This window comes from Myripristis murdjan, chromosome 3 (genome assembly GCF_902150065.1).
Source record: "Myripristis murdjan chromosome 3, fMyrMur1.1, whole genome shotgun sequence".
Lineage (NCBI taxonomy): Eukaryota > Metazoa > Chordata > Actinopteri > Holocentriformes > Holocentridae > Myripristis > Myripristis murdjan.
The window spans coordinates 7,858,075-7,869,652 of NC_043982.1; the positions used below are offsets into that span (position 1 = coordinate 7,858,075).

At 41.9% G+C, this 11,578-nt stretch overlaps 1 protein-coding gene across 1 annotated transcript; it reads right to left on the bottom strand.

Moving 5' to 3' along the window:
* Positions 1–4,653: 4,653 nt before the first annotated feature.
* On the bottom strand, positions 4,654–9,941 carry gcshb (glycine cleavage system protein H (aminomethyl carrier), b). Its single transcript, XM_030045604.1, has 5 exons — positions 9,724–9,941; positions 7,860–7,939; positions 5,867–5,930; positions 5,620–5,751; positions 4,654–5,082 (listed from the first exon to the last, which is right to left on the bottom strand). The coding sequence occupies exons 1-5, from the start codon at positions 9,872–9,874 to the stop codon at positions 4,988–4,990; spliced, it is 522 nt and encodes a 173-aa protein (XP_029901464.1). The 5' UTR covers positions 9,875–9,941; the 3' UTR covers positions 4,654–4,987.
* Positions 9,942–11,578: the final 1,637 nt, after the last annotated feature.

Genomic DNA, 11,578 nt, shown 5'->3' on the forward strand with positions numbered 1-11,578 from the left:
TTGTTTCAAGCTGATGGTTTTGAATTTTTATAGACCACCAAGGCCATTAATCTTGTCTTTTTTAACCTCAGCAGATCCTGAGGAAGATGTAGAGGGCTTTTTGTATCAAAACAAGGCTGGTCTCCTCATGTTCTGTGGACAGAGGATTGTGGAGCCAACCTCTTCTCTTAAGCCCCCAAATGCTACAATTATTATCAGCACTGAGCGGAGAAAGACAGTTTTTAGCTTTAGAAACTACTTGATACCTACGCTGATACTTAGGATGTCGTGAGTCAGGCCAGGTGTCCGATTCATAACCTCATTAACTTTCAATACAAAATCTGACTGATGTTTCCAGAGTGTTTTATTAGTCCGTTTTCACAGCAGCCATGTTGACATGACATAGCAGGTAAACACAGGTGTTACGGATATCATTAGTTAAGGTCCAGTTTTCTTTAAACCTCCAGTTATGTTCATATTTACGAGCGTCTTTTTATGTTTGGTGTCAATTTGACCCAAGCAGTTTAAACCTCCACAAAATTATTATAATTAAAATTGTTACCAAAGTTTATATGTCAAGTACTTTATGTTTCTTTGTTGACGACCTAAATAGCCCTTTGAATAAAACATAACTCTCCACCCACCCCCCACTTATACATCCAGTATTCCTATTGCGCAACTATGGAAAAATATGCAAATATGCATTACAAAGTGTGCACAGGACATTGAAAACATATCATGTGAATTTCATGTTTACCTGGTAGTACCCATTACATTAGGAAAACTCATTAAATATGAAGCAAAATAAATGATGTCAATCATTTATTTAAAGATGTTAAACATTGGCTGGGGTCAAACTGACCCCAAACATAATAGGAGGGTTAAGTGGACCAGAGTGTTTCCCATGAACAACAGCAGGGCTCTGTTAGACCTGAATGGACTTGAACTTGAATTAATATTGTTATTAACTCCTGGGTTTACCTGCTGTTTCATGTCAAAATGGCTGCTGTGAGAAAGGGCTGTTGATCCTCTTTCATTTGTCTCACCATGTAATGTGTTTTTCTTTTATTAAAGGAGGGAGGGAGGAGAAAACCTCATCTTCCACAGAGAGGTGTCAGCAGAGAGTGGAGGAAGCAGAGATTAGTTACCAAGTGTGTGTGTCTGTGTGTGTGTGCATGTACACTTCACTTTCTCTGCCGGTGTGACACAGAATATCTCCACAGTGCTACATATACTCGGCGGTCATTTCATTAAGTCCACCTGTACAATCTAATCTAATCCAATCTAACTGTTGTGCCATAAAGTTTCCTTTTCTGCTGCCTATAATGCTCAGGTTTTCTTTTTGTCACAGTAATAGAGGTGTTCATTCAGTTCCATGTTTGGCATTGAGCTAATAGTTGGTGCTGCTGTTGTACTGGATTGATTTTTACTTTTTACTAATATTCTGTCCCGCTCAAGTATATATAAATAGGGAGGAACGAAAATTAGGAACACCTTTGAATATAATGTAGTTCAGAACAAGATCTCTGCAAACTACAACCTTGATAATAAACAGAATTAAATTTACATTCTCCACAATGTCAACAAAAACGGAACATTATAAACTTGGGTAGAATTTATGGCAGAGCTTTTGCATTGAACTTCATTAGATTATACAGGTGGACCTAATAAAGTGGACACTGTAAATGATGACTGAAATTTGAAAATAAATAAATAAATAAAATTAAATAAATAAGCAACCACAGTATTTAGACTACTTTATTTTTGCATGTAGTATTTTAAATTTAGCCTTAGGATTTTTGTGTTGGCAATGATGAGGCGGTATTTGCCCTGAGAACAAAAGCAATCCAAGGTTCAAAAAGGTTGGTATAAGATTCCTGACATAATCACAACAGCCCTTTCTCACAGCAGTCATTTTGATGTGAACTAGCTGGTAAATCCAGGTGTTATTAATGACATTAATGAAGGCTCTGCTGCATTCAGGTCTAACAGAGGCAGGGTCCTGCTATTGTTAGTGCTGGTTCAATGGAAAGTCTCTGCTCCACCTAAATGGAACAGAAACTTTACACATTAATACACAACATTAATAACACCCGTTTTTGTCCTACGATTTCATGTCCAAACGACTGCTGTGAAAATGAGCTATAATCATGTACTGTGCCATGGAAGGAGAAGGAAAGTTTAAAGTTAAAAAAAAAAAAAAGCAGTGATAGTTGCTGCAACATTTCTGGATACCACTAATATTTTAAGTGATCTTCTACAGTGTGTTGCTCCGTCGACTTCACTGATTCTAAAATGGGTCGTTTCATTAATCATTGATCGGCAAGCTTCTGCAATCTCTGTCTATCAGCTCCAAGGCAAAGGGCAAAGGTCAAGGCGTGCTGAACCATAATATGGCGACAGCAAGCACCTTGCCCTGTTAACACATGTACTTCAGCAGTGTCATCTACTACTAGAACTGACAGGACATGCCATAATGAGAAAACATGCAGCTCCACAAATATACTGTAACATGTTTCCACTGTAACACACTACTTGTAAAAAATAAATTGTCCTTAAAACATCTCATCTCCAAACCTTCAGCTGTTAGTATTTATTACTGCCCACGTGTTATTGGCCACTTCTCAGCATCAATAATTATGTTCATGATTTAATTCCTTGAATGTATAAAGCAGTTGAAATGCTGAGGACTGACATGTTTACTATTATCTGCTGTCTGGATCATATTGTGCATGACCCACTTTCATTTCATCCTTGCACTGAATTTCAATATGCGCTGTCTCCACACTAACACCATCAAAACGAATTACTGCATTGTAAAAAGACAAAGTATTGTCAGCTTTTGTTATGTTAACCCTCAGCCAAAGGGTTTGTATTTTGGCAGTGCATCATTTCTAATAAAATATAAGCACTGATGGTTGTAAGTTCAGATCAAATTGGAGAGATATTAAGAGGCCACTCACACTGGCAAGTTTGATCCGCGCCCAAGCACGATTGCCCTTAAAATCCGGATTCTTTGACCAGCGTGATCGCTCCGTATCGTGCTTGAATACAGTACACTTCCCCCGCTCTGGCAGGGTTGGAAGGGGTGTGCTTCTGCACGGTACGGGCGCGTACACGAGCACATGCACGGTCACGCACGCAGTGCGCGGATGTAAATCATGCAACTTTCCTCCTGCCTCTGCAAAACTGTTTAATGTGCACAGCGCGATTACCGGCGAATGGCCGCGTTGCGCAATCAATAATCAACCATGTTGTCTGTGTCATTGTCCGTTGTGTATAAACAAAAGTCGGTTTATAATGAAAGTACAGCAGCGGAGATCCGGCAGACCTGGTGCTGGCCGGCACCGCGTCGGCACCGGCCGGCACTGGCCGCGGCACCGCGCGGTGTGCGGTCACCCGGTCACCCGGTCTGCCGGATCTGCCAGGTGCCGCTCCGGCTGTCAGTTGGACCTTTCTGAAGAAGGAGGAAGTTACCTCCGAAACTGTCAAGGTAAATAAACATCCCATATCTGATTAAAAGGACCAAAAACGTTTTTTAGTTAAAAGGAAGACATGATGTATTTGAACTACATTTATTTATAATGACGTCGGGCCATGCCTGTTGTTGTCGTATTTCAACTTGCCAATGTGAGTGGGCCCTAAGGGCCCACTCACATTGGCAAGTTTGAGCCCGTATCGTGCTAAAGTCAAAATCCCCCCCTCCCCAGTCCCCGGCTGGCCTGCACTCACATTACCTTTTTCCCAAACGCGCCCAAGCACGATTGCCCCCGGTGTGCACGTCATCACGTTGAAATACGACAACAACAGGCATGGCCCGACGTCATTATAAATAAATGTAGTTCAAATACATCATGTCTTCCTTTTAACTAAAAAACGTTTTTGGTCCTTTTAATCAGATATGGGATGTTTATTTACCTTGACAGTTTCGGAGGTAACTTCCTCCTTCTTCAGAAAGGTCCAACTGACAGCCGGAGCGGCACCTGGCAGATCCGGCAGACCGGGTGACCGGGTGACCGCACACCGCGCGGTGCCGCGGCCAGTGCCGGCCGGTGCCGACGCGGTGCCGGCCAGCACCAGGTCTGCCGGATCGCCGCACACAGACTGCTGTGCTTTCATTATAAACCGACTTTTGTTTATACGCGGTTGCAGCAGCACAACGGACAATGACACAGACAACATGGTTGATTATTGATTGCGCAATGCGGCCATTCGCCGGTAATCGCGCTGTGCACATTAAACAGTTTTGCAGAGGCAGGAGGAAAGTTGCATGATTTACATCCGCGCACTGCGTGCGTGACCGTGCATGTGCTCATGTACGCGCCCGTACCGTGCAGAAGCACACCCCTTCCAACCGTGCCAGAGCGGGGGAAGTGTACTGTATTCAAGCACGATACGGAGCGATCACACTGGTCAAAGAATCCGGATTTTAAGGGCAATCGTGCTTGGGCGCGGATCAAACTTGCCAGTGTGAGTGGCCTCTCAGTCTCTGTAGCAGAACATCTGACTTTGTGCAAACAAGATGTTCCCATCCCTGTATCAGTCCACAAAGTATTTATTTACTATTAATGTATAAGAATGTCACTCCAAACAACCTGTTAGTAAGTTTAGCAAAGAATGACATTTTTACTGTTATAATTACGGCACGATATGCAGAAGAAAAACTCCATGACCTCAAACCAAAGGATGTAATTTATTAAACGTGACACATTTACAATCACTTTCCGAGCTTCTGCCACTTCTCTGTACTTTTAAAAATGCAGCAAAGCACCCGAGCCAAGACCCCATGACGTGGTCAGGTCTTGAGATTAACAGCCCTTTAGGTTGGCTCATGTAAATACTAACCATCTAGGTGAGAGTTGTTAATGAGGCGTTACGATTTTGGTTACTTTGATGGCACAATTCCAGTATCAAAATAAATATCACAGGACAGTGTCAGACCAGATGTTAGTGAGCATGCCCGCTAATTTGACTGCAGTTACATTACAAAAAGACGTGGCAGGATGGTTTACTCAAGAGATTTAACAAATTTCTCGTATGCAGCTTCATCCATGAGGCCGTCAAGTTCTCCGGGGTTTTCAATTGTCATCTTGATCAACCACCCTGAAACACAAGAGCAGGTGTTAAAAGCCAAAATTAATGAATTCATAAATATGAACTTCATATATTAACATGTTGTATTTTGTGAATACAAGGTTGTGAGATTGTTCTATTTTACCACTGTCACTTTGTCTGACGACATTAGCACTGAGAATTCATTCCTTCATGCATCTGACATATTTGTATTTGTTTATTTAGCTATATTTCAGGTAATTGTTTTCCCATAATTTTCTGGTAATTTTGTGGGTTTTTCTCTTATTTTCTGGTAATTTCCTTGCAATTTTTTTTTTTTTTTTTTTTTAACCTCTAATTTTCTTCTTATTCTCATATTTTGCTAATTTTCTCATCACCCTTTCTCCCACATTTTTGAAAGAATTCCAATAGATTTGCTCAGCTTTCAAAGGGTTAAAGCATTCATTTATTTCCTTTTTAATAATGTTGTTTTGTTTTTTTTTTCCCTGAGGGCTGGCAGTGCTGACACTGATCCCCATCCCCCATCCTCCCTGCTTCACAGAACAAAACTCGGACGCCTGTGCTCACCCTCCTCATAGCAGGATTTATTCACAAGTCCAGGATTGTCTGCCAGCTCTGTGTTGATTTCAGTCACTTCCCCCGTCAGAGGAGAGTATAGCTCACTGGCAGCCTTTACACTTTCCAAAGCACCAAATTCCTCTGCAACACAAACACAAAGGGAGCACCATGAGTGACCCATCCTTTCTCACCACTGGACTCAAATACTTGAAAAAAAGAAAGAAAGAAAGAAAAAGTATCTATCCCTTAGTCTCACCCATTTGTTCAAGTTTTTGGCCGACTTCTGGGAGTCCACAGTATACCACATCACCTAGTGCCTCCTACAATGACAAATTATTTGGATTACACCCTACACATTAAAGAGCAAAAATAGACATTTTAGATTTAAGACACAGCCAAAGACAAACAAGGTTAAGTTAGCATGGAGAAATACCACGTTAAGGCAAATCCAAGCACCGAGGTGACATCTCACACTGCATGTTCTGAAACTGTGCCAATAAAGACGCAAACACAGGAAGATAGTTCTGTTCAGGAATTCAGTTTTAAGAGATTAGACTATAACTATTTGTCACCAAGGCCTTGACCTGCTCCACGGACAATGAATCGAAAAGGAAGCACCCAGCTGGACTGGATTAGACCAATGTGTGTGTGTGTGTGTGTGTGTGTGTGTGTGTGTGTGTGTGTGTGTGTGTGTGTGTTTTCCTTGGTGGCCTTGGTTTTGGTACTGGGAGACAGTTTGTTTGCAAAGACTAAATTCACTGTCCTAGGCCACCAGACATAACTTCTTAACACACTCTATTCTTGGGAAGTTACAAGTTATATATGCTGCACATCAAGGTTGTAAGGACTTCACTGAATATTAAAGTCCTCAAACCCCAACTGTGACTGACTGCAGGGTCAAATTTAAGGCCACATCAGCCTATATGTTGTAAAGTTTGACTACACGCTTTGGGTTTAATTGTGCAAGCTTGAAATCAAAATAAAAATATTTAAAATGGACAGAAAGGAGATATATCCATAAAATCCATGGATTCTACATCAAATGTGTTACCAGTTTCCCAACCAAGCAAACCTCTGGTCATTTTTACCTGTACTCAGGAAGTTATGGACTAATGGACACTACAAAAAGGAAAATAAATAAATAAATAAATAAATTTTCAGCATAATTAAATTCACTCAACAATTTCAATTTTCAATTTCAACTCCATCCATAAGCTGATGTCTTTTGCATTGCATTTGCAAAAAGACAGGAATAAGGAAGTGCTGAAGCGGTGGCCAAGGAGCATCACAACCGTACAACAAAGGTAGGACTTATGAAAATCAAGACTCTTTTCCCAACATGTCTCGGTACAGGGAGAGGGAGCCGTGTGTTTTGGAGTGTCTTTGGAGTGTCCACTGGCCCCACAGAATCATCGCAATGGATGAGCTGCAGAGGCCTCAATAGACCAGAAGAAAGCCACATGATGTGTTTTGTATAAGCCAGAGTCCATGACCACAGACATGCCTTAATCATGGTGGGAAATTAGCACCAGCCAGCAGCCAAATACTGAGAAAATATCAAAGTGGCTGGTAGATTTCAGACACAAAATAATGATTTGCTACTAAATGTCTAGTAAATTTGAACATTTATCTGTCAGTGGCTGATAGATGTTCTTATTTTAAAAAGTTAATTTCCCACCCTGGCTTTAACGTTAACAAACTGTATTAACTGCTCCACTGGGCGACTTTTGATTGAATGCAACAGGTTCACACCCACTTGCTGGGGATTGTGTAAAGTCATTCTGAGAAACAGTGGAAAAGACTAACTGAAGTAGATGATGCAGGTTGAGGGAAAGTCCTCACACCATAAAATAAAAATAGAAACCTTAAAAGTAAAACAACTCCCACAATGCACCAAACTTCCCAGACAGATGATATCTAACAGTCTAACAAGTAGGAGTGTGAGCATTAAGCTAATGATAAAACATTCTTTCATTCAAAGGTTAACACATGCATGAGGTAAATGAGTAAGTGCTTGCCCTTCAGAGCCTCTGCAGCCTGCTGTAACCATCCATTTTCTCAAACAATAGTCATAAAAGAGTAAATCAGCTTGTTGTGCTACAATTCTTTCAACTGTGGGCAAAGGGCAGAACCTGAACGCACACTTCAAGTATTAAGCATATCACCTCCTCAGATTGCCATCAGTATACCTCTGACCCAAGTGCATCGTAAATCAAAGATTAATATGAATACAGACCCCAGCAACCTACCTGAGCAAAACTGCTGATACCAACTGTGCCAATTCCTCCCTCTACTCGTACCCACTCGTGCTTATCTGTGAACTTTAGGGCTGCAGAGAGAACAAGGGACTAAATTAGTTTACAGGAGATGGAATGATGTGGGTACAACATTTTTGTAAGTGGCAAACCTGAAATTACAGCCAGAAATAAAATACACACTATATCAAAATTTTCAACGTACTGACTGATGATGCACTTTTTGATTTAGGCTTCCTAGGCGATACAAAAACATGGAGCATTCACTTCTAATAATTGTGGTCATATTGCCATATCTCCCCACAATGTTCCTTACAGAGTGCACAAATTTTAGCGTGGGTGGCTCTGGCAGGGAGCTGGACACCAAACGGTGGCATTGTCAGTGCCACGCTCGACCTCGTGAGACAGACAGGACGACATTCTTGTCATAAGACCAGAAAGAGACCTTCGCAGTCTCAAAACACACCATCTGGTTATTGTATTTGTATGTCCAAAGAACATCTTAGTGTACTATGGACCAGAGCTGAAGAGCAGGCTGTTACTTGTGCAACGGTTTCTAGTGTAGTATGGCTGGATTCATGACTTATATCTGAAAACTGTATCTGATGTGTGAAACATGTCAGTGCCTTTCCATATGAACACCTGATAAATACAATGTGGTGCTTAAACTATGAGGTTGCACGGTGCTGCAGTATTGTTCACTGTTTCTGCATTTGATATCAAACTTAAGCAAAAAAAAAAAAAAAAAAGCACCATTTCATCTAAATTAACATAATGGGCAGCTGATTTCCTCATATATTCAGTTTATTCAGTGCAGCAGAGCAACGTCAGAATGTGATTTGTCTAATCCTGAGCTTAGAATTACAGATATCTCCCAGGGTGGAGTTCAGAGATAATGAGCATCAAAGGTTTGAGGCTCTAGCAGGCAACATACTATAGACTGTATAGCATAGAGCAATTCAATATCATGAATATGCAATTGTATTATTTTTTTTTTTCTCAGAGAGACCCTTATATTTCCAAGCTCACTAAATCTAAATGCAGTCACATTTCCGATACCCTGGGGGAGCAACAGCAATGCCTCAACAGTTTCCAGTGACAGCATCAGACCATGCAGAAAAATACAGGTTTGAACCAGATTGTGAACTGTGCGGGATGCTGATGCATGGCTGGACTGTGTTACTCAGGAGAGAGAGCTTTTTGTCCCGGAAAGCTCAACGTCCCTGCTGGAAAACGCTTCTGTTTGCTGCTTTAAACGATCTGCAAAAATGTGTCGACATGTACTGGGAGAAAATATGCAATTATCAAGCGAAAACAGAGACACGGAGGGAGCTCTACATAAGACAGCGAATGAACATTCAAATGTTGCTGGAACACCCATCACCGCTGCTCCGGATGGCTCGTGCCCAAGATCATGCGTGACTTTTAATGAGCTACTACGTGTGGCACGAGACAGCGGGTGCGCTTTAACAAGCCATAACTTGCTAGTTAACGCCACTTATTAGCAAGCTAATTTTGGAAATCAGGATTTGACTGTAGACATGGGCATTTACGTGACAGCCATCAAAAACGTTGCACCGTTGTACACTGAAATAATGTAACTATAAATGAATTTTCTGTATCAACTTTCGCCCCCAGCGCAAATGCAAGTGAAGTGGCATTAAACTTGAGGCATGTTTCCAGCAATTTCGGTGCTCCTCTGTTTTTAACAGGTCGTGAATTAACCGTGGGAAAGTGACAACAACTGCGTGAGTCTTTTTTTTTTTTTTTTTTTTTTGCCCACCGCACACAGGAATGTGTGGCCAGCCCGCATGTAGGTCTAAACTTGGTGTAGCCAAAGCCGTGCCGTGTTTTTTACCTGCGGACAGCGGCGAGGCGGTGCTCAGTGTCCGAGAGGCGTCGCTCCTCCACAGCAGCCGAGTCGCCGAGCCCTGCGCCGCCCGCGACAGATGAGGCAGTCTGGGGGAAAAGTTTGCAGAGAAGCACCGGAGCGCTACTCTCATCGCCATCTTCACTGAGTGTCGACCCTTAATCGAGTGCACAGACACTTGACCGCGACGGGAGCGCGCAAAAAGGGGGATGGTGCGCGCTCCCAAGGCCGACAAGAGGGGGAGGTGGGTGGGTGCGATAGTTCAGGTCCAAGTGCTCCCAGTGCACTGTGTGTGTGTGTGTGTGTGTGTGTGTGTGTGTGTGTGTGTGTGTGTGTGTGTGTGTGTGTCTACACGATGTTAGTGGGTATTCTGTGTTAAAACGACTTTTTATTTCTTTGGTGGGCTACTGAGGCCGCTGTGCGCAAATCAGTTCCCAAGTTCAAAACTACACTGTGAAGAGAATCAGGGCTAAGGAAAAATATGGAAATAAGCAAAATAGAAAATTGAAATATTTATGCATGTGAAAATGTCATGGTCTAATAATCTCTACAGACATGACTGTCTTATTGTACATGCATGAAAAAGGTAAGAAAGACCCCACTGACGTTAAGCCATGGGGTTTCAAAAAATAGTATCTTTAATATATATGATTTATTTTCCAGTGTTACTTTATTTTGCCATTTTTTTCAGGAAATCATGCTTTTTGCCCCACAAGTGGCCAAGTCATGGATCTCCTTTCCCAAACTACAAGAGCAATGAAGGGAATCTTTGTCCAAAACAGGGCCGGGTCTACGCAGGGGCAAGAGGGAGCCTGGCCCCCTCAAACTAAATCCCCCAAAATATATTCAGTTAGACATGGTAAAAGGTGCTGGAGCACAATGCCCCCGCAACATTTATGGCTGCCCCCTCATACATGCCTGGCTAGCACATTTCTCTTGACGTTTTTCTCTGTGGAATTAAAAAAAAAAAAAAGACAAGGAATTCTGCACCAAACTATTCAGATCTGTACTGGGGTCCACTTAAAGGCTATTGTTATGGCATGATGCAGTTACAAAGAAATCTCATCAGCTGCCCTCTCCCCCTGCACAGGTGACCTTTGGACTGTCTGCCAGCAGGACCCCTCCTCTTTTTGATGTGCTTGCCTCCCATTTCTCTGACTCCTTTTTTGGTGGCCGGGTCTGGTAGTGGAGTGGTGAGACCACCCCCAGGGTCAACCCCCTCAGCCATCCAAGTTCATGACCCCATGACAACAAGCAACACTGCTCCACAGCCCTTGAGCAGGGCATTGGTTGATTGTTTATCAGCTGTAAGGGCATGGTTGTTTTAACTGACCATGCTTTTTGAAGTTAGCCCCTATAAGGCACCATATTATTTTAAATTTGTGTAGTTTATTATTCAAATATTCAGGCAACAGGACGTGACCTCTTCATGTATCACAAGGTTGAGGTGGCAAACTGGTCAAAAATAAGGGAAATTTACATTTTATATCAGTGAGTCAAAATTCACCACAGATCTTTTAATGACTTTCAGCACTGAATCAGCTACCATATTCATGTAGTTTTCTTTTGTACAATCAAGTATCATTGGTAAAGTTGTATTAACTGATTTCAAAACCTAAGACTACATCAGTGATTTATTTCATATTATAACTATTCAAAGGGCTGTTGAAACAATAGCTCCCAAAGATGGCTTACGGTACAGTAGGTAACAAATGTTTGTTTTGAGCAACTTTTGAGGCATGTCCAAAAAGACCTCCACCCACCATCAAATATATACCTGAGATATCCAAGTAACTGGCATGTCTAATCTAAGGTAAATGTATCTGTATATGTGTCTATCCTT